The sequence below is a fragment of the Phalacrocorax carbo genome, chromosome 1 (genome assembly GCF_963921805.1).
Source record: "Phalacrocorax carbo chromosome 1, bPhaCar2.1, whole genome shotgun sequence".
NCBI classification, from domain to species: domain Eukaryota; kingdom Metazoa; phylum Chordata; class Aves; order Suliformes; family Phalacrocoracidae; genus Phalacrocorax; species Phalacrocorax carbo.
The window spans coordinates 147,012,156-147,033,652 of record NC_087513.1 but is presented as its reverse complement, the minus strand read 5'-3'; the positions used below and the strand labels follow the sequence as shown (position 1 = coordinate 147,033,652).

Genomic DNA, 21,497 nt, shown 5'->3' with positions numbered 1-21,497 from the left:
ATCTTACCATGTGAGCTAAACTTCCCTTTACGTTAACCAACCCTAGGAGTAGCCCCCAGATCTTGTAATAACAGATTACTTAGAATTACAACAGAGGAAGTTTGTGTTTGAAAATGCTCCGTGGAACTTAGGGAATCTATATTAAAGAGAATTGGATATATTTGTTCTCAGCACCGGAGTCTTTCATGATTTTAATGAAAGAAAATGCATCAGATTTCTTGATGGGGCCCTCAGAGAGCCCTGCTCTGCGTTCTGCCCAGTTTTGCTTCTCCTTAAGAGCTCAAAGCAGAAGATTTGCAGAGTACTTTTTTTCCCTGCAGTCATAGAGGAGAAAGAATTGGCGTTTTGTCCCTCAAACAGTGACTGAATTTCGCTTACAAATAGATCCTAGAGGTAAACAAAATAAGCCACATAGATTTTCCAGACAGCACTCTGATCAGTTTTAAAACATAAAAAGATATATGGAAGGGGCAGCGTGGGACCAAAATTCCCACTGTGCACCTCGCTGCACATCCAGCTGGGCCCCTGCCCATGGCCGTAGCGATATGCCCACTTTCCGGCAGGCAGAAGCCTTTATTGCTTTCTCAGCTGGAGTCTGTGGGATGCGCCCAGTCACTCCACAAGCCTGGGCTGGTGGGGCAGTTGTTAACTATTATTACTCCATCTGCTCTGAAAAGGTCTGTGGGAATTCCTGCTCCACCTCCAGCCCCGGCATATTGGTCCCTTGCTTGGGCTGGTATGGGCTGCTTCAGTGCATATGAAAAGTAATGGAAATCCTAGTCCTTGCTTTGGGCAAAATTATGACACAAGCATGACTTTGGGAGGGAAAACCAATTTAGTCTCTGATGGTCCAACTCAGGAATTATGAACCTGAATCTGTCCATGTTCAGCCAGGGCTTAAGGTTCTAGGCACAGGGTCTGAAATGTGTCTTTCTGAAGAGCAGTACTTTCCCACAGCAGATCTACTGCCTCCACTAAGAATCAGTATTTGAAAGGGACAGCAATAAAACAAAGACAAAGAAACTCCATGGAAATCAGTAAGTGTGTGAAGACCCACCAGCCTACATGCAGGACAGGGCTCTCTCTGCCTTTGAAGTAAAGGCAAATGTCAGAAAACAGTCAACTACTGGTTTTGTCAACTGTTGAGGATTAAAGAAAACTGAAATAGATAGATTCAGTTCAATCTGTTGTTGCATAGCAATATTCTTGCATTTACCAGGGGCTGCTGCCTTTCATCAAGTTCCTTTTGTCTCAGAAGAAAATAATTTTTGTTCATATTACAGCAAGGTAGAGTGTGTGAAATACATTTGTCTGGGTGGAAAATGTAACACATATTTGGTGAAAAAGTAAATGAGAGAAAAAGGATTGTCATTTTCCTAAGAAGACAGGCGGGGGTGTGGTACAATAATGATTTGGCAGCTATTTTTTTTCTCCTGGGCATGTATTTATTTGAGACCAAGCTACTAAAAATGAGTGCAAGGATTAATCCTTAATCGTTGTGCCATTTGTCCTAGAGCAGCCTTAGCAACAGGAGCAGGCTTTGGGCAGTCCCTCTCCCCTGCTCCTCCAGCCCAAGGCAGCACACGCAGGAGTGTCTCCCATAGCAAGACCCAGCAGCCCGCAGATAAAACAAGCTCTGTGTGCCGGACCCGAGCGCTGACCATCGGCTCCTCCAGCACCTCCGGGGAGCGGGCTGCGCTCCCCTTGGGAAAGCACAGCTCTGCTGCGGGGACAGCTCGGCAGCAGCCACCTGCTAACTCTGAATTCAATGGGGTTTTTGTCCTTTACCTCCCTGGGAGCAGAATAAGGCCCTTAACAAGCTCCTCGTCAGGCTGCCAGTGGCAATGGTGCTATTCTCTGCTAGCCTAGAAATCAGAGATGGAAAAGATCAGGCAGGTCACCCTGTCCCTCCCTTGGCCAGAGTATTCCTGCAGAGATTTTTCCATTCAAGCCAAAGTGCCTCATAGCAACAAAAACCTGAAGGGGATGAATCAGATGGAGAGAGAGCAGAGCTGATCAACAGCAGCGGCCAGCATAACGTAGGGACAAAACCCCTCACCACATTTTCAGGAACACACCCACACACACACACCCACACCCCTTTTATGTCTGTTTCTTACAAAGCAGGGCCCAATCCTACTATGTGTAGTAGAAAAGCCAGCGCCAGAATTACTCACCGGTAAATGCCCTAGAAGAGGTGTAATGCTGTCAGACACGTAGATGATGCTTCCACCTGTGGTTACTGCTATAATGAAGCCATCTAATGCCTAAGGAAAACAGACAAGTGGAGAGTGCTTTAAAAGGAGCAAGGGGTGTAAACAGGGTGTCTTGTCGCACATTGATCAAAACAGTCTGACTTCAGCACCGTATTGTTATCAAATTGTAGGAACGTTATCCCAAGTTGCAGAACAGTAATTCTCTGATTTTACAGTCTGATTTAACTTTTACAACATTCTTTGTAGTCTAGTAAAACCTACTATTGAAGCAACAAAGGGCTCACAGGAATATTTCATGTCTCAGTTTTTAAATTAATCACACATTTTAATAATGCAAAATGACTAAGACTAGATCCCTTGGAAGTTATTAAAATGAACATTTGAGCTCTGTGTAAATATCAAAGGACGATGAAAGGATGCGGTCCTATCTCAAAATGGTACTTCTCTGCAAACCCCATAAATCTCAGTTTGTATTAATGTAACGTTGTATATTACTGGGCTTTCATGTAAGTAAAAGCAATGCAAATGATCAAATAATCCTTAGCCTGAGTTTTAATTGAGTGATTTATTTTAAAGGTCATGGTATTAGATTACTCATTCCAAGAGAAATTCACCATTCTGCGGAGTTTTTCCTCACTTCAGTCCCACCTTGCGGTAAGCCCCTTCACTCCTAGGACTGAAAGGCAATGTCAGCCTTATCCCCCGTCCTCTGCACAGGAGCAATTTCACCTTCAAACTTAGTTTCTTCCTTAGTCTGAGCTGCAAAGTTTTGAGCTAAATCTTGTTCAAAGTTAAATCGATGTAGATTTCCAGATCTAAAGCAACATTTCACCTACTCTGAGCAGAACCCCTCCAAAAATTAGGACTCAACAATAGGTGCTCAGAGACTACATGAAAACCTTCCCATTTTAATAGAGGAGTCACTGGTGAAGCTCCCAATGCCTTCAAGTGGAGCAGGTCTGGGTCCTTCCTGTCAGTTCACAGGTGATCCGGTGCCGGTGTTGCCTGCAGTGTTGGAGCAGTACAGGCACTACAAGCATGACTGAATCAGAGCTGAGTTTGACTATACTCCAGAGGCAATACCTGGTCAGGAGACAGGTGTACTGCAAACCGCCCGATTATGGTGACACGGCATTACAAAACCTTACTGAAAACCCAGGCATGCCTCCAAGCCAGACTAGCGGTTGATCCCGTAAGCTGCAACACATCCATCCTGCTTCTGCCCCCCGCCCCCCCGCTGAGTTCAATAAGGGAAAGAATTCTGAGAACACTGGAAAATGCTAATTGTTTTTCAAAAAAAAAAAAAAAAAAAGGAAAGCACAAAGCCTTGAATAAAGACACAAACATGTTCCTTTTTCCAGAGAATGCTGAGCACCCACAACTATTTAAGTCAATGGGAATCTGCTGGTGATACAATCCTTCGGAAAGCAGGTCAATAACTTATACCCCAGTAGAAAAGCGTGTGTCTTAGCATCTTTGAAAACCCTCCAGCTGCTATAGTTAGTTTAATTTTGTTAATCTAAGTGCAGAGAATATGTTTTTCTTTAGTGTAGTACATTCAAGCTGTTTTCTAAAAAGCGTGATAGCTGTTAACCCGTAAAAGAGAGCAGTGGTTTTGCAAGGCAGCTGGATTGTGCATGTTACTATGGTGAAGGTTGTTGGTTTTTTTAAAACTCAAGTCTTTTCTTCATAACCAATGCAAATTATACGAAGTGAGTCACATCAGAATTTTGTGTAAAATCAAGTTAATGTATACATACATAATTCTATTTTTATTTACTTGCAACTGGTCCTTCCATCATTAAGAGGGCGTACCCTTCTTCAAAGATTTCACTATTGCAACAGTCTTAGATGGACAAACAGAACCTAATACCCACTCCTACATAATTTGATGACAGCCTTTTCAATGGGGTAAGAAAAGGCCATTTTCAGGAAAGCTGATGTATTACTGCAGTCAATTATGCTCTGATTCTTTTGAATCAGTGCTTGAAAAAAACCTTCCCAACTTTTAATAACAGGATGGGAAAAACTTCAAGCAGTCTTGTCCAAATGTTAATAAAATAAGATTAGTAGAAAGGCAAAAAAAAGAAGAGAATGATGAACAGCTGGCTCAACAGGACATCCGAATACCCAATGTTATCTTGAAGGGCATGGAAATTCACAGTGGCAAGAAGGTGATTTATAAGCTGGGAAACTAAAAGCAGTTGTTTTAATCTAAAAATGTGTGGCATACAAGTAGAAGCAACAAAGGCCCAGCCAGTCAAGACAACTGCCAATTTATTGCTATCCAAGGGAAATATTTCAGTGCAGACTGAAGGAGTTATGTATGTTAAGTTCCCGCACACTGAGGTGGGAATTGGGGGTTGCCGGTGCAACGTGAGCAAAGTGTCTCTTCACACTGAACCAGGGGAGTCTCATCACAATGAACTGCAATGGCCAAGGGACTGTCAGCTCCTGGGGGCCAGCAATGTGCTGCAGCTTCGTGCCACCCCTTGGTGGGTCAGGCTGCTCCCCAGCATCCCTTCCTGCCTGTGGCCAGTGCTTGGATCACACCCCATGTTCATGTCATTTGTGGGAGGAGGTAAAGCTTGTTCTCAAAGCACACTGCGGGGCCATGCAACCTCCACGTGTCTAGTACGGGAGAAGATCCTTGCTAAAGAAGGTTCTAGCTGTTGCTGAGAGAGAAAAAAGCATTTTAGCAGCTCATTTGCATTTCATCTCGAACCTACATAAATGCCATTAAGTCACCTCCCTTCAAATCCCAGCTAGCATTAAAAGCACCTATGGTATAATTTAAATGCAATTTAAAAACTATTATTGCAAAATAACCCTACTCCTATTAGAATGAAAAGTGTTTGATAAGGGCCTTGAAAATCATTAGAGTGGAAGTATTAACTATATCAAACCAAGAGGAGCTGTCAGGTTTTATCTGCTTGTACAGCACCTCGCACTAGAGGGACACGACACTGTTGCTTTTTAGGTGCTAGTCTTGCATAAATATTAAGTAATAATAATGCCTTCCAAGAAGAGGGGAAAAACTGCTGCATGCCCTTTTCCTCACTTCTGTTTGTAAAATAAAATGTAACCTGTCATCTGAATCTCTCCCCTGGACTGCATTTCTTGGGAGTCCCTGCACAGTCTTGCAGGCTGCGGCAGCACGGTGCAATGGCACCGCTGAGCGTGAAAAGCAACACGTGGGGACTCTAATCCCTTTTCCCAGTGACAGCTTTGCTTGATGGTCAAATACAGCAGTACCTGAAACCTCCTCTTTTGGAACTGCGGATGACATTTTATTCTAGACACATGGGCACTTCCACGACTGCTAGACAAATTTAGGAAAGGTATATATGCATGTTCACCTCCAACATCAGCTGAGTGAATTCTTCGTTGCTGAGAAATGAAGGCTTCCAGTCCTGCTGAATTTCAGAAATCTCCGTCTGTGCCGAGACTTCTAGACAAATAAAACATTTCATTTTTTTAAATTCAGAAAAACTTGTATCTTGCAAGCCTATATATGAGTCGCTATGAAAAGATAGAAAACACCTTTGTATTCAAAAATTGCAGCTTTCAGGCATGGGTTTTGTATACAGAGACAATAATGACTATCTAAACTGGGCCCAATCCTGAAATATTTTCCTCATTTTCACTCAGCTCAGCTTGAACTGACTTTAATGGGAGCCTGTATTCAAACAGCCATTGGCCTCAACCAGCCTTACCTAGGTATTAATCAAAAGATAAAACCACTTTGCCTGAAATTAAAATCAAGGCAAGGATTAGCATGTGTCAAATTGATATTTACCATTTACAGCTTCAAACTGAGGATGGCAGAGTGCTAGGGTTCAGCCTACATTTTCTGTGCTGAATAGGGAGCAGCATGAAAACTCCTTCAGAGGAGCCCCAAAGGGCCATGACCCCAAACAGCAAAGGTATTGTTCTGTTCTCCAAAATGCAAGTGAAACATGAGTGTTTGCACCAGCCTTGCACTAGAGCAACGGCATCTCATCCCAAATCCTGTCTGGAGGAGAGGGTCTCCTGTGATGTCAGCCCAGAAGACACCGGAGGGTTTTGCCCCATTGTTGGCCAGTCCCAGCCCAGCAGCAGCCTGAGGATGCTTGCTCCCCAACAGCTTTCCATGGATGGGTGCAGGTACACCAGGGTAAAAAGTCACAGCTTTGAACTGAAACCGGGTACCATAACAGGGGTAGCTGGATGCAGCACGGTGAGCTGTTCCTTAAAAAAACAGCCACCCGTGTTAGCTCTACCCTAGTAATACAGTAATAAACTTGTCAGACAGCATTATAGGGGCTGGATCTCATAATTTAGACAGACTTGTGCTGGTTTTGTTCGCTGCTCACTCTGCTTGTCAGCACTAGTAGTGAGGGGATGCTGAGCACAGCCCGTCTTCTCCTTTCGGTGCCACCTGCTAATTAATCCTATTGATTAACACGTAATACCCAGCACTCCCAATTCAGAGCACACAGGCAAACTGGCCAGAGAAATGCAAATGGCTAAATGGTCTTAAAGACAGTAAATTTATACCAGTGCCTGTGCATATTGTTACCTAGAAAGAAGTCGAAGCCTCCGTTCAGGCTTTATTAGTGGAGATGCAGCCATCTGCTTCTACCAGCCCATTCAACTTGCTTGCTGCACTGTTGGGGGCTGTCACTGATAGCACAGCGGCTCTCCACAGCCCCCATGGTCTTATACAAATATTTCAAAAACAGAGTAAGGAAAAAAGATAGATCAGCCCCAATCAGATTTTTATTATATAGCCTTAGAATATAGCATACTTTCAACAGATCTATAGCTTGGAAAAGCTGATACACACAAAACTGTGACTGTTCAAAGAATTACTTGAGATTTGGGAGATTCTCTGGATTATAAAGAAGGAGGGTGTTTATGAAGCAAAAAATATCTGAAAATTGACATCCTCCTCTGTTATAACTAAAATCTTGGTTTAGCCTACTAAATGAAAGGGAAATACCACTGAATAAACCAGATCCAAAGTACACTGAAGATAATCATCATTTTTTAAAATGCTGATGCTTTATGTGACTACTAATCTATTTTAAAAATAGATAACATTTGGTTTTTTTAGCAAGTGCACAAAAAACAGTCACAGTTTGACCTCACTGCTGTGGAAAGATTTGTGACTGTTAGCTTTCTTTTACCTAGGTCTTCTTCCAGAAATGAAGTATTTTCTGGAGTAAATTATTTGGGCTATCAGCTACACTTGTCTACACTTACTCAAATCTCGTGTGACTGTTCTTTGCTTGGCTTTATAATTGAGCATATTCACATCCTCCTTTACTCTGCCTTGGGCAGCTAAAAAACCCCAGATATGTTATTACTGTCATTTTTTAATAGGTATATACAATTATTAAACTTTGAGTTGTCCTAGTCGTGCCCTCCTGTATGAAATCATCTTGTCTGTGGCAAAAATTCATTTAAGGAGAAACTGCTCTAACAACAGAACCACTATAATTATTTCCTCAATAAGTTTGATATTTGTGATTCCATTATGTTGGCAGTGATGATATAAGAGTTTTTATGGTCTTCTGTTTCATCCAGAGCTCTCCAGGGAGCGAGGACAGGAGGTGCTAGATGAGCAAAGGCAAGCCTGGTGATACAGTGCATCAGCTCATGACAGCCCTTGCTGCTTTGTGGGTCCAGGGATGTTCCCCATGGTCACCAGCTGAAGTCTCTTCCTCACAGAGGCAGAGCAAGAGAGCCCCATTTTAAACCAGTGCCCTGATTTATAAGGGAGAAGTGTTTCAACGGTCCGCTGCTGGCAGATGTCCATGCGTCTGGGAGCCTGCAGTGCGCCTTCCTCTCACCAGCTGGAAACTAGACCGACCAGACTAGATCAGGAGGGTCAGAAGTGTCCTCTGCCCTCTCCGAGGAGGCACATGTCTAAGGGACTTAACTGTCACTGCTGTGTGCATTTTAAAAAATAAACTCCTGGCTTTCCAAGGCCAAACTTTACTATTGCAGCTGCATGCTGTGGAAATGTGACGTAGCTTCTGCTTGTGCCAACTGGGTGAAGCACGTCAGTTCTCTGTGGATGCAATTTGCTGAAACCGACTTCAAAAACTGGGTCCTTTTCTGGTCTGAGTTTTCTGCTCCCTGTGGAAAACTGAGTCCTACACAATCCACTGAGGAGCAGGGGGGCTGAACAGATTGCTTCCCTGCATTTTTCTGCAGAGAAGCTGGGAGGAATGCTTTGTTCTTCTGCTCAGAACACTGCAAATTTCAAGGAAGGGAATCTTCCCTCTGGCCCCAAATCAGTCTTGGTCAAAGCACCCCTCTTCTTCACATGTGCTGCAGGGCACTGCTGCCCACCTTCCCTCGGTTCCTGACATTCACCCCCTTCTCTAGCAGGCTGAGAGTCATCCTCAACTAAAGAGCAGCCAAGGAGACAGATTTGGGCAGCACAGTGCCTGCAAATGTTCTTTTTTGATGAGATAGAAAAAAAATACCTTATGTTGGCACTTTTAGGCCCCTTGAGCCATTCTGATAATCACTGAAGGAAACAGGATATTGTAGTAACCGTCTGGCAAGTGCATGAAGAGCTGCAGTAAATCTTACCATTGTGTTTCTGCAGAAAGCCGATGACTTTTTCCAGCACAGTAGTTTTGTCCATTTTGCGAGTGTTGCCTGGAAGCATGGAGCTGAGCTCTTTGATGAGAACATTGAACTGATCGCGCCTCTTCTTCTCAGACTTGTTACGTGAAGCCCTGTAGCCAGGGAAGAAAAAAAAGGATGAGCAGGCCAAGAGGAAAAATCATCATGAACTTCCTCTTTGGAGTGTATACACATGGAAATTAGCTTGCCGTGCACCTCAGTATGTGAAGATCGACACTGGCCTCTGACAAAGCTGCAGAGACAAGTAGGAAGCAACTGTTCCTACCTCCTGCTCTTGCCTTTGGGCTCCCTTTAGAGGGAGATGGAGGCTTTACTTGCCCTTCTGTGCTGCCTCTGGACACTCTGGTTGAGCCTATCAGGTCGGCATTAAGCCTGTAGGTGAAGGAGCTCTGTCCATCTCTTACATATGCGCAGGATCTTGAAAGTTCACACAGCCTCTGGGGAGGCACTCAGAGCAAGAAGAAATAGAAACTCTGGGACAACAGTAAAACTGTCCATAAAGGAGAAGAGTGGGGTCTGGTAAAACCCCTGGTCATACCCATCTGTGCAGTCTTAACAGGAGAGAGGGACACCAGTCCTGCAGCTCAGCCATTGCACTGGAGCTGGGTTGACCTAGAGGGACCTGCCCACTTTGGTCACAGGTTCTCTGGCTACATCCAAGCTGGCTTACGAAGAGGAGTCAGGCTGTTGTCTTCCAGTGATTAAGATCAGGGACCTGATCAGAGGTTGCTGCAGCTCCCGTCTAGTTCACATGCCATTTAGTTCAGCCCCCCTTCCAAGCTGACAAGGCACACAAGGGCAAGCAGGAGGGAGGGCATCAGCACGTCTCATCCCAGCATGGAGCGGGTCTGATGTTGGGATGTGTTCCCAGGCCTGGGGGTTCAGAAGTGCTGGCAGGGGTCCCCTGCTTGTCCCTACTCTCTGTGTGCCACTGGGCAAATCGCTTAAGGTCACAATTCCCTGACTCTTTAGGTGTAAAATGGGAACTCTGCAGCTTTCTTCACCAGTCCTGTCTGTTTAGCTTGCAGACTCATCAGAGGGAGCTGCTTCTGCTGTTGTGTTTGAAGAGCTCATAGGAAGAAAGGACCTGATTTCATCTGGGGTGTTTTGGCACCATCATAATACTGTCATTAAGGCTGTTGATAATCTTTTCAGCATGTGCACTTTATTTTTTTTAAATTACATATTAACCTATACATGAGCAAGCATTTTCTGAATTGTTCCCATAAATACGACAATCATTCTACTCAGAGGGTATCACCCAGACTTCTGCAGCCATGTGAAAATAGAAATAAATATAACCCAGAAGGTTTGTCTGTTCTTCTGAATGGTCCTCAAGCAGACAAGGTTTGCCTTGTTAATTACGTAAAGATCTCAAAATCTGGCTGTATGTAGACACGAGAGAAAAGCCAAGCGGCCGGTTCTCACTCTGGTGAGAACTGGTGAGCTGGTTTTCAGAGTCCCAGCTAACTCTGCTGTACCTCATAAGCATCTCTGGATGCACACTGCTGAAAATCAGAGCAAAATTTAGCCCAGCATCTACATCCCCCCAAGGACCAGGATGGCAATAAACATTTTCAGCAGAGAAATCACTGCAGAGGCTTCTGGATGTTACTACTGACAGAGGGGTAATTTTTGTTTGTCTTGCTCTCAACCCTGAACACACTTGGAGATACGCTGGATAGAAGCCAGCACTTGATTATTTTACAGCTTTGAACACAAGAGATTGGGTGGATACTGCCTGACTGATTTCAGCCTGTTCTTATTACAGTGCAAAAGGCTGTCAGAACAAGATGTGAAAAGCTCCAGCCTTATCCTATTTCTGTAAAGTTCAAGGGGGCATTAAGAACATCAACATTTTACTTCCTCATAATTCAATCCTCAGTACATTTTAAGCTTAAAAGGTCTTGATCTCCCTGAAAATAAAATAAAACACCAACCGTCTATAGGGAAAGTGTTGCTTTTTCCAAAAAAATAAAGATGCCTTGACAGAAATATAAAGTATCTATTTTTAACACTTGACATTTTATTCACAAAGGAAACATAAAAACTCCTCTAGTGGAAATAATTCTACCAAGATCTGAATCGATGATCACAGTAAAATCTTAAAAAGGAAAAAAATGAGAACAACCCACCACAATTAGGTAATCTAAACTATCCCTGCACAGTTGTAAATGCTTTGTTCAGTCTGGTTGTAAATGTCTTAAATAATGCAGTTTTCATCACTTCCCTTGGAAGATTATTCCCTAGCCTTGCTTACTTCACTGCTAGGGCATATCATTTACAGTAAGCCAAAACAGTCTCTGTCTTAATTCCATACTATTCATCCCAGTTCTCCTCCCTCCTCGCTACTCAAAAAAAACCCCAAAAAACAGCATATCCAAGGGGAAGAAGCACACAGCATATGAATAAAATCTGGATTTTTAGAGAATACAGCTAAAGGCAATACAGGACAGCTTGATTTCAGAATGATCAAAATCACCCATTTAAAATGTGTTCTAAATAGCAATTTTTATTCTTTTACATATTTGCTGCTTGTTGTCTTAAACATAGACTGATACTTGCTGATTAGTAACCATTATGCCATGCTGACTGACAATGAAATGTGGCTTTACCCTAAGTTTCATATTTATTTTTGCTGTCGAGGTGGGATATATTATATATGCATCAAGTAATCATACTACATACCTTCATTCAGATTCTTAAATTTTTATTGGAGTGGAAAACGGCAAGTGATAGTCCTTATTTATTAAGCATTTACTTATGGTTCACTTCAATCTGGTTTTGGCTGGTATTTGGGATTTAGCTGAATTGCAAAAAAAATATTTTAAAATAATTTCCTATTAAAGCAAACTAAAAGAAAAGCAAGTAGAGAAAAAAGTGCACAAAGCATGCTTTTTATTTAACATTGATGTCTGTAAAACAAAGTAAGCCTCATCTAGCATCAAAGAATTGAAAATGAAATTACGTTTTCTGATCTCCAGAAGATCAGCAAACCTCAAAGTGGTCTTCAGTGCTCCCAAGGGTGGTGCCATGATATCCACATTTTAGGCCGCAGGGCTTTGGAGTGAAGTAATGCCTTAGGGAATCAGGATGCAGAGTGGGGCTCAAAATAACCAGTGTCATGAAGGAAGAGCTATGCATCTTGGCCACATACTAAACACTTGGCCCAGGGGTGGGAGTGCGGGTGTCTCTCCTTGGGAGAGGATAGACCCTCTTCTCAGCATGGGTGGGATGCCTGTGTAATACAGCCTGTATGTCCCTAATAAATTGCAGCAGACAGTAAATGGTGTGTGCATTAGTCACACTTCCAACTTGAGAAACGCAGCTCCTGACTTGGGTCCATCCCCAAAGAGTTAGATCCAGAAAGTTCCAGTCTCACCTACTTTTTACTTAGAAAATGAAAGAAGAGGACAATTTTCTTGGCTTTTTCACCACCTCCTGTGTTCCTGGGCACTGAGGGACCCAGTCCTTATACCAAATAGAAGAAAACAAAGAGTTTTCCCTGCGGCACAGGACAGATGACAGTCCACAGTTTTCAACACACAACAGCAAAATGTTCAGCCAATGGCTTGTCCCAAGTTTGACTCTCTCTAAAGCTTTGGAAGAAAGTCTGTAGCTTTTAAATGAATCGGAATGGTTTTAGTGTACTGTAGTAGCTTTAGACCTTCATGAAGTCTCTCATGATTTCAAGCTTAATTTCAAATTTAGATAATTTAGATTTGTTTCTAAAATGTACATTTATAAATGTACTTAAATTACAAATTAAAGAAGCAATTTTCTTTTTTAGTTTTCAAAGTTATAAATTTTTTTATCCACCTTGACAGAGGCCTGCCCCAGAGTATGACAAAATTTCCCTCCAGGAACAAATGGCATGAAAACCATACCAGATGGTGATGACAATTGCTGATAGTGAGGATACGTGTTACCCTATTTTTGTCTTATAAGGATTCATTTAATGCATTTTTCTAAAAACAATTAGCACACAAATATCTTGAAGATAATCAGGCTATAAGCCTGTGAAGTGGCTATGCAAGGTGGGCTCCCTTCCCCTGCTCTCCCTTTCCCTGATCCTGGGGCTCTGGGGAACCGTGATACCTCCCACTGTGCTACACCCTCTCTGAAGAGGCATCTCTTTGTGAGGCAGCCTGGTGGCGGGAGGCATCCCTTCCCCAAATCTACCTGCTCCCCTGGCCCCGGGTGCCTGCCTGATTGGCAGATGGTTGGGCAGAGCCGCACAGAGAGCTGTACCCCATGTTGGACCTCTCCTGGGCACGAAGCCTGCCGTGAAGAGCGGCACCAGCGTGGCTCTGGGGGCTGGTGGGCCCCCGGCCTCAGCGGATCACCCCTCGCAGGCCTAAGGGGAGGCAGTTAGGTCAGCACTTTGCTCCCAGTATCAAAGGCAGGCCTTCCGCAGCCTGAGCATGCACACGTTAGGAGGGAGCAAAGGGGAACGGTTGAGCTCAGTTGCAGCCTGTGCTGACCTATATTGGTGAGAAAAAGCTGCGGGGAGAAAAGAAGTGGAGAAGGAATCAAAAGAGATGAAACTGGATCAACTAGTTCTGCCTGGACTGGAAATACTCTCATTAGAGGGAACCAAGGGGAAAAATGCAGGCAACCCATGGCGCGCTCTAAAGCAATTAAACCGTGATCTGCAGTATAGATAACATGTCCAGGAAAAAAAAAACTCAGATGCTTCCAAAGATCTTTTCTGCAGATGCCAGTTAGATCTGACAGTTTTTAAGAGTTTTACTGCCGTGGGTCTTCTGCCTTGAAACACACCCTTCCCTTCCCCACAAAGTGTTCACAACAATTTTCGGCCAATGGGGACTTGATGATGGAGTGCAGAATGTATGTGAATAAAGGTTTGTGCCAGGTTAGGGCTGACACAGCACTTTTTGTGGTCTTTCTCTGCTCTGAAGGTGTGTTTTCATTACTGTGAGATACGCATTGCTGAATAAATGACCATTATAATAGGGAAAAAAAACCACCCACTTTTTTAGTTCTTTTACTGTTGCAAAATGTTTTTTTGTAAAAACCACACGTTTTTATATACTCAGGAAGCTTGGATGATGTATTATAGCAGCAGGAGTACATTGTTGGTTCTTCAGTTCTTGTGTTCTGCAGTAATGTGAAGAAAACAATCAATGCCTTTGCTTTTTTGACATTTTCCACAGGAAACATTGCTAGGTTATTTTCTTCTTACAGGGTAGCCAAGAATAGGAATCTGTGAGGTGGCAGGTCTTCAAGTTGTGTTTGTCTGTATTTTACTCACTCTCTCTTTGATTAATTGATTATGGATAAACCAGCTTCTGCAGCAACAAACAGTATCAAGTTCATCACAGGTTAAACATAATAGAAAAAGTGCTCACCTCTTTGCCCTGTCTTTCTCATCTTCATCCATTAGATTGTCTAAGCAGTTTTTTCTGTTGAAGGAATGCAAGAATCATTATGAAATGCCATTTTGTTAGCTCTACTTGCAGGTTAATCTCAGAGTCGCTCTATTTCATTTTAATAAGAGAGTGATGATATCCAGGTCAGATAAAAGTGTCAGCAGTGCTTTATGCCACAGCCCTTGATTTTACGAAACATCCATTGTAGATGTTATTCCTGAGCACCATGCTAGCCTTAGGGGCTCCAGTCAGGGATCAAGGCTCCCAGGCACAACATGGTGCGCCAGCACAGTACAAAACCAGCCACTTCTTGGGGGATTCTTTGGTGTGGAGGTTACTCTCTGCAGACTTGCAGGCCGGATGAACCCTGGGGTATGCCCAAGTTGAAAAGGTGTTTTCAGCGCCCCCACATTCCCCCCAGAATCATCCTCAGTGCATCACTGATGCCTCTGACTCCTCAGGTGGAGCTTCCTACTGGAAGGCTGTCCTCTGTGGGCCCTGACCCAAAGCCCAAAGAGGCAGTCGTAACTACACTGTATTACACCCCAAGTTCAAAGTGTCCTCATAAATCCCGCTGCCTAAGCTGCACTGCAAAAAAACCCTCACTTGGCCAGCAGTAGCTGACAGACCGCCTGCCTGGTGGTGCCAGCACCAAGCATGGGGACCGTGCCATCCCTGTCACTCTTTTTGCTAATCTTCACCAAAACATTGTGGCCTGCTGTCACATTTATATTCCAATTGCTCCAGCAGTTTGAGCTGTAAGGAGAAAGCACTCTGGGCACAAAATGTGTTCATAAAGCCACAGAGTAAAAGGGGATAAATTGGGTAAATTAAGTAAATTTGTATAGGCAAGGTGGAGGGAAAAATACAAGAGCAGCCCAGCTGAAGGCTGAGATCCTCAGAAACACTTGTCACCAGCTCGCTGACCACCCTCCTTTGATCTGTTGCCTTATGAGAAAGCGATGCTTGAGCGTAACCGCTTCAGCCTGAGGAGGAAGCCCTGTGCTGCTGCATCCTCTCACGGCACCTCTCGCCCATGTCAGGCACGAAAGCTGCGTGCTGCTGCATCCCACACAAATATTTTCCGAACCGGCAGCGCAATGCTGCTACAAATCCTGCATATTGTCAAAGCGTCATTTTCAAAGTGGTGGTGTAATGACAGGCAATGATAACACTAATTTTCAAAAATCAATGTTTCTCATTTAATGAGTCCTCAACATGTAAAACGTGAATAAAATTGGAGGGGGGAGGAGGGAAGTTAATTGCTATGCATTATTTAAGCCCATGGTATTTTCCACATATGAGTCATACAGGAATTTGCCTGTTTAAAGAACATTTTATGAAAAAACAGGAGTGAAAACTTACTGATAGTAAGAACAGTGGATAAACCCCCTCCTTCTGCTACTAGTTCTCTTACAGCATTATTCCACCTGCTCATTACTCAATAGATAGCTAAGAACATGAAACTACCCTGTAATTTTTTATCAAATATAAGAGTAATGAGTAATTAAAGCCACTGGTCACTGATTGGAGGGTAAAGCTTCTACTTCATGGCATTCAGCTTGTTGATGGAGGACCATAAATAGGAAATATGAAGGCTGAGGGACTGGTTTTTTTGCTTGCAAAACAGCCAAGTCAGCCACATAACAATCCATATTTTAGACTAGGAAAATTTATAGAGCCATTTAAATTTTATTTACCAGTATTTTACAAATACCTTAGATGGTTATTCACCCAATCCCAGAATCAGGCTGCTAGCCTAACAAGTATGTTTTCAAACAGTTCAGGCTAAAATCTAGTGAGAAAATTCGGTGGGTTTTATAGTTATTTTCTCACATTGCAACCAAAATGTTCAACTATGTTATCTGAGAATAAAGAAGGCATCATTCATATGGCAAAGGTTAGCATTTAGGATTTTCCTGTCTTTCTTTGCTAGACCTTTGCTCAAAATGCTCTGTTGCATGCACTCTTGTTGAATCTAGGATAGGACAAGTGAAATGGGGCAGTGTCAGCAGAAGAAATTACTTTCTCTGAATCCCTGAAGATCTTCCTCTGCTGCACCAAGGCCTCTTCTGTCTGTAACAGATTCCCAGCAGAAGGCAGAAATATGGGGACAAGAACTCCAGGTAGCTCTGAGGGTGGATTGGGTGGATGGGGCAGTCAGCAGTGCTGCTCAGCCCCAGCTCTTTTTGAGAGGCAGAACATACCTCAGAAAGGGGCTTCCTACAGCTGTGCCTTATAAACCATCAAGGAATTACACTGCTGGGAAGCCTCTACCCTTATGAGAGAGCAACAGGTCTAACTGGTCTGTTCTGCCAAGGATTTGGCTAGATCTGTAAAGCAATTCATGGCCAGCTTCCAGTAAACAAGGTTTCTCACTGACTGACATGAAATTCTGGACCTGCTGTGCTGTTGCTAATGTTAGTCAATATCTAATTGTCATTTTGCTGTTTGCTCACACAGCAAAATCTCCAGAACATCGTAAGCATTGCTAACAGTGTTTGCCAGTACATATGTACCATATGAAATTAAAACTGTTCTCAATAAAATAGATATGGCAGAGTATATAATTGCTGTGAACCGGTACTGCCATCCCTCTCCTGAGCCACACCAGATGCTGGCTTACACCAGGAAGAGAAACCCATGGTATGGAGCTTAGGTGTGTGTTTGGTGTAACCTGTATCCTCCCAGTCCTTCAGCTGTGAGGGTCCCAAATAGCAAACTGGAAATCTGCTCTTTCATCCCCATCAGTGCCTGGTTTAGGAGGCAATTCTGGCTCATTGCAGTGACAGAGGCAGGCAGTAATAGCCATGGCTCTGTGCCATGGTCCCCCTGCAAGGACATGACATAAAAAACAGGTAGTACAAGGATTTGTCAAAATTTGAACAACCCTTTCATGCTAACAAAGAGAATTTGGAAACCTATGGGTAATAACAACATGACAAAACTCCTGCCAATGGAGTATTTAACACTGACAGTTACGTTTGGAGCTTCATTAATACCATCATTACCAACAAGAGTGAAGAAGCTACCACTCAAACAGATGGGAACCACCTGGAATAAGGAAGAGAAAGCTCACGTACTCCCATCACGATGGTACTCATACAGACACACAGAAAGACGCATACCCACAAGCAGGGAAGAGTGGCATTTTGGAAACAAAAGACTGGCTAAAACTGTTAACCATGTAGCCCTGGCTTAGTTATCAGATGGCGAATTATAGCACAAACATTCCCCCCCCCCATTCATTCATACAGTGAAGAGTTGCTTGGGAAAGAAGTAATTCAGGCAGAATGCCAGCTCGCTTCAGGGACTCTCCAGAAGAAAGGTTGCACATGTTTATTTTGATACACTCTATTCCCAGTGGACACAGAGCTTGCACTATAAAATTCAGCTGGCACTAATCACCTTATCCTGCACTGGAAACATGTTTTTTTAAGTGAGTTAAACTACTGCTATTCTGTGTGGGTGAGGTTGGTTTTTCTCCTTCCTGACCTACTGCTTATAAGGATACACTATAAAATGACTGACACTCACATGTAAGTACTCAGCTGTTGATTTCCCACTAAGTTGCCACGTGGCCAGCTAATCTCAGTTCCTACAAATCAGCCTGACATTTAACAAGAATTTTTAATCATATTTGTTTAACTCAACTGAATTAAATCAGAGACATAAATCTCCACTAGAAGTCCTGGGACGTGCCTGGGGAAGCCTAGTGAGAAATCACAGTCCTTGTGCTCCTCTGGCTCTATGTTGGGCAGCTGGCAGGAAAGACTGGGCTTTTCCTCCCTTTCCCTCTCCGGCATGGTGGGGGTCTGCCTCCATTGCCTCACATGCCTGCTTGGGGTGTTCAGCCACATGTCCTGTATAGGGCATGCTCGGCCCTGGGGAGAGAGGTGCTGCCCGCCATACCCTGGTGTTGCTTCCCACCCACTACAGATATTCCTGAGCCCTCCCTCAGACCTTACCCTCAGACTACTTAGGATGCTGATACAATACCACCATCCTAAGTAAAGATTATGATATTGCACTTGGAGAACAATCCTTTCACAGATAGCGGATGGGCAAGGGTTGTATGGAAAATTGGGACACTGGGCAGAAACAGCTTGAACTACCCTCTGTCCTCTGGGTAGACCCTCCCCAACAACTGCTAACTTTTTGAGGAGGGAAGAAAAAGAGCAGTAGGGTGGACAGTAGACATGCCCCCCATTCCAGAGACATCGCTCAGCCTCCAGTGCCTGTCTCTGCTGGGCATTACTTCCGCAAGATACTGAGCACTGCCTCAACAGGGAGTTACTCTCTGGTTCCCTCTTTGAAGGGGCGGAAAGAGGCTGTTAGCGAAGAGCTTGGCGGTATAAAGGAGCCATGCAGGTATGTTTGGTGGTTCAGGATTTAAAGGCCAGATCCACCTATGCACGGCATCCCATGCAAAGTGAGTAGGATCCAAGACATCAGAAGAAGGCACTGAAGGGGAGTACAGGCTCTGGGCACGAGCCAGTGGGGACAGCTTCTGGCCAGCCACTAGCATAGGCGACGGTGCGGCTGGGTCGCTGCACTGGCACCGCTGCCAGGTCCCCTGCCCGGGGATGACAGACAAGGTCTGATGGGCGCTGTGGTCGGGCAATGGCATTGTCCCATGGGTGCTCCACGGTGAGGGTTAGATGGGCACTTGCCCACACTGGGGAGCACCACTGTGGCTTGGTGCTAGCAGCTGTACCCCTTCTTCTCAGCTAAGGCAGAGCTCTAAAATGAGTAAACCACACTATTTCCCTTCCAAGCCTTGCTGGGGGGCAAAGAGAAAGATTAGCAAATGGGAAACGGCAGGAAAGGTCACAGGGTGACAGGCAAGAAGTGACCATCTGACCATGTTAAATGCCTTGTTCCATGTTCCTCTGACATGGATGAAGCACTCAGATATCCCACCATGAGGGCTATAGCGTGAACACACAGAGGAAGGATTTGTATAAACACAAATCAGAATAAATCAACATATTCAAACATCAAACTGAACTGCGTCCCTCCATCCTTATTTTTCAGCTGTAAACCCATGAACTGTTACAAGAACATGCTGGAGTCCATAACTAAATACAGCACAATCCCACCCGCAGCAATCAAAATTGATTTATCAAACTATAAACAAAGTAGCCTCAAGAAAACTTAAGAAAAGATAGTAAAAAAATCACTTTCCCGATTATATACATTGTTATTTGAGAGGGGACTCTGACATTTCAGTGGGAGAATGGCAGTCTGCAGTTACCATGGGTCATGTAATGCTGTGATTGTTATGGGAATTACTGTTTTTACGAGTAAAAGTGAAATGCAGTAGCATGGTAAGTGTCCAGCTTTAGCATTATGACTATTTTTGCCTGACGGTGTACAGCTTGGACTTCCTGCATTCAGTAGGTTACTACATTTTGTTAACACTAGAGAAGAGGTTGTTTAGAGGTTTCCGAAAAAGAAGAAAACATTTTGAGAAAACAGTGGGCTTCATGAACCTCATGCGCTTCTCCATGTTTCATTCATATGTGTACAACGAATCTTCAGATGGTAACGGGCTTAAAGCAAAACAGACATTAAAAATAATCCAAATGCAGTCAATGAAAATGATGGAATTTGACACAAATTAATGCTCTACTCTTCCGAATTGGGGATGGCACGGGGACACTCACAGGTAATTCAGCTGAGTATTATGAGATTATGATGAAGAGAAGTAAAGGCTCAAAGCATATTCTGGTTTTATTCTTTGCAGTATTCCCAATTAGTGGGAAGAGGTATTCTTTTCCTAATGTCAGAAACCTTACACCTATTTCTGGGTGCTATTAGACAGCTTCCCACCTCTACCCTGGTGCTGGTTGAATTTTAGGGTGTGCAGCCTGCGAACCCTCTGTAGATCTGGTATAATTCTCATCAGTTTAAGTCAGAGTGAGACAGCTGACGTCAGCAGTGCTGTGCTGGAGCGGGGCCAGGGTAAGTGAGAGGCGTTGTTTATCTCTAGCTTGTGAGCAAACTGTAAAGTTTGTGTGGCACGTGGGATTTCTGATGAAGATCAACACATACATGCTAGTTATCTTCCTTATTATTATTATTATTATTATTATTATTATTATTATTACTGAATGACTAAAACCATTCAGACTTCAGTGAACAGGCTAAGTGAATCCCCGGGTTCAACTGCTGCTCTGCTCTCCCCTCGCACGGCTGGAAACAGAAAGGCAAACAAATTAAACTAACATTAATCAGCAAAGACTGCCATCTGTATAACTCGGAGCACTTCTCCGTGTGCTCGTCCCCTTCCAGCAATGCTAAACAGGATTAGCCTTCCGTGGGTGGATGGGAAAAGTAGGTCAGTTCGGTAACATTGCTGCGTGCGATGAACGGAGGAGGATGTGACTGCAATGGTCTTCTGGCAGGCCTTTTGCCTTCTGAATGAGCCATGGAGACGAAGCACCTGGGCTTGCCATGGGGCACATGAGGCAGCTCAGAACTCTGTGTCCCTGCAGAACGATACCTGCCATTGGTAGAAGCAGGGGTTTTGCAAACCACGGCCAGTGCATTGGAGTTAACGGGTGCATTTCAACAAGGAAACTGAGGCACAGGGCAGCTAAAGGCTTAGTTACTACGAGTTTGTGCACAGTCAAACATTTGTCAAAGCCTATGCATGAGCAAAGTAGTAAGGGATGGTGAGCCATCCAGTGGAGGTATTGTCTTTCTCTGTTGACTGTACTGGGTGTGTAGGGATGGTGACAGGAAAACCAAAGCTCACCTAGAGTTGACACTTGCATGGCATGTCAAGGGCAGCAAGAAGAGTTTCTGCTGCTACTTCAGTAGTAGAAGTCTGAACAATGGAAGCATGAGACTGCTGCAGTATTGGGGGTGGGTGGGGAGGTGAGTTAGTGACAGCAAACACAGGTAAGGCTGAGGTACTGATGCCTTCTTTGCTACAGTCTTCACCAGCAAGGTCTCCCAGGCCTCTGTGTTGGAGGCAGGGTCAGGGAGGAGCAGAAAGAGCACCAGCAGGTGAGGGTCAACTCAGGGAACTTGAGGGAGCTTGAAGGAAGTCGACCCATACAAGTCAATGGGGCCCAACCACCTGCCTCCATGGGTGCTGGGAGAGTTAGTGGTGTCCTTGCTAGGCTGATCTCTCTCATCTTTGAGAGGCTGTGGAGATGGGAGAGGTACCTGATGGCTGGAGAAAGGCAAATGTTGACTTCATAAAAGGCCAAGAGGGTGATCCAGGGAGCAA

General features: G+C 44.1%; 1 protein-coding gene across 4 annotated transcripts in view; it reads right to left on the bottom strand.

The window, feature by feature from the left end:
• The window catches only part of NPAS2 (neuronal PAS domain protein 2), a 109,696-nt gene that overhangs the window by 40,881 nt on the left and 47,318 nt on the right, over window positions 1-21,497 (bottom strand). For all 4 annotated transcript variants that reach the window (XM_064439029.1, XM_064439023.1, XM_064439014.1 and 1 more), the window contains 4 exons: window positions 14,234-14,287; window positions 8,805-8,953; window positions 5,576-5,667; window positions 2,178-2,267 (listed from right to left, as the gene is read on the bottom strand). In XM_064439029.1, the coding sequence (XP_064295099.1) occupies window positions 2,178-2,267; window positions 5,576-5,667; window positions 8,805-8,953; window positions 14,234-14,287 (385 nt within the window). The remainder of the gene's footprint in view (window positions 1-2,177; window positions 2,268-5,575; window positions 5,668-8,804; window positions 8,954-14,233; window positions 14,288-21,497) is intronic.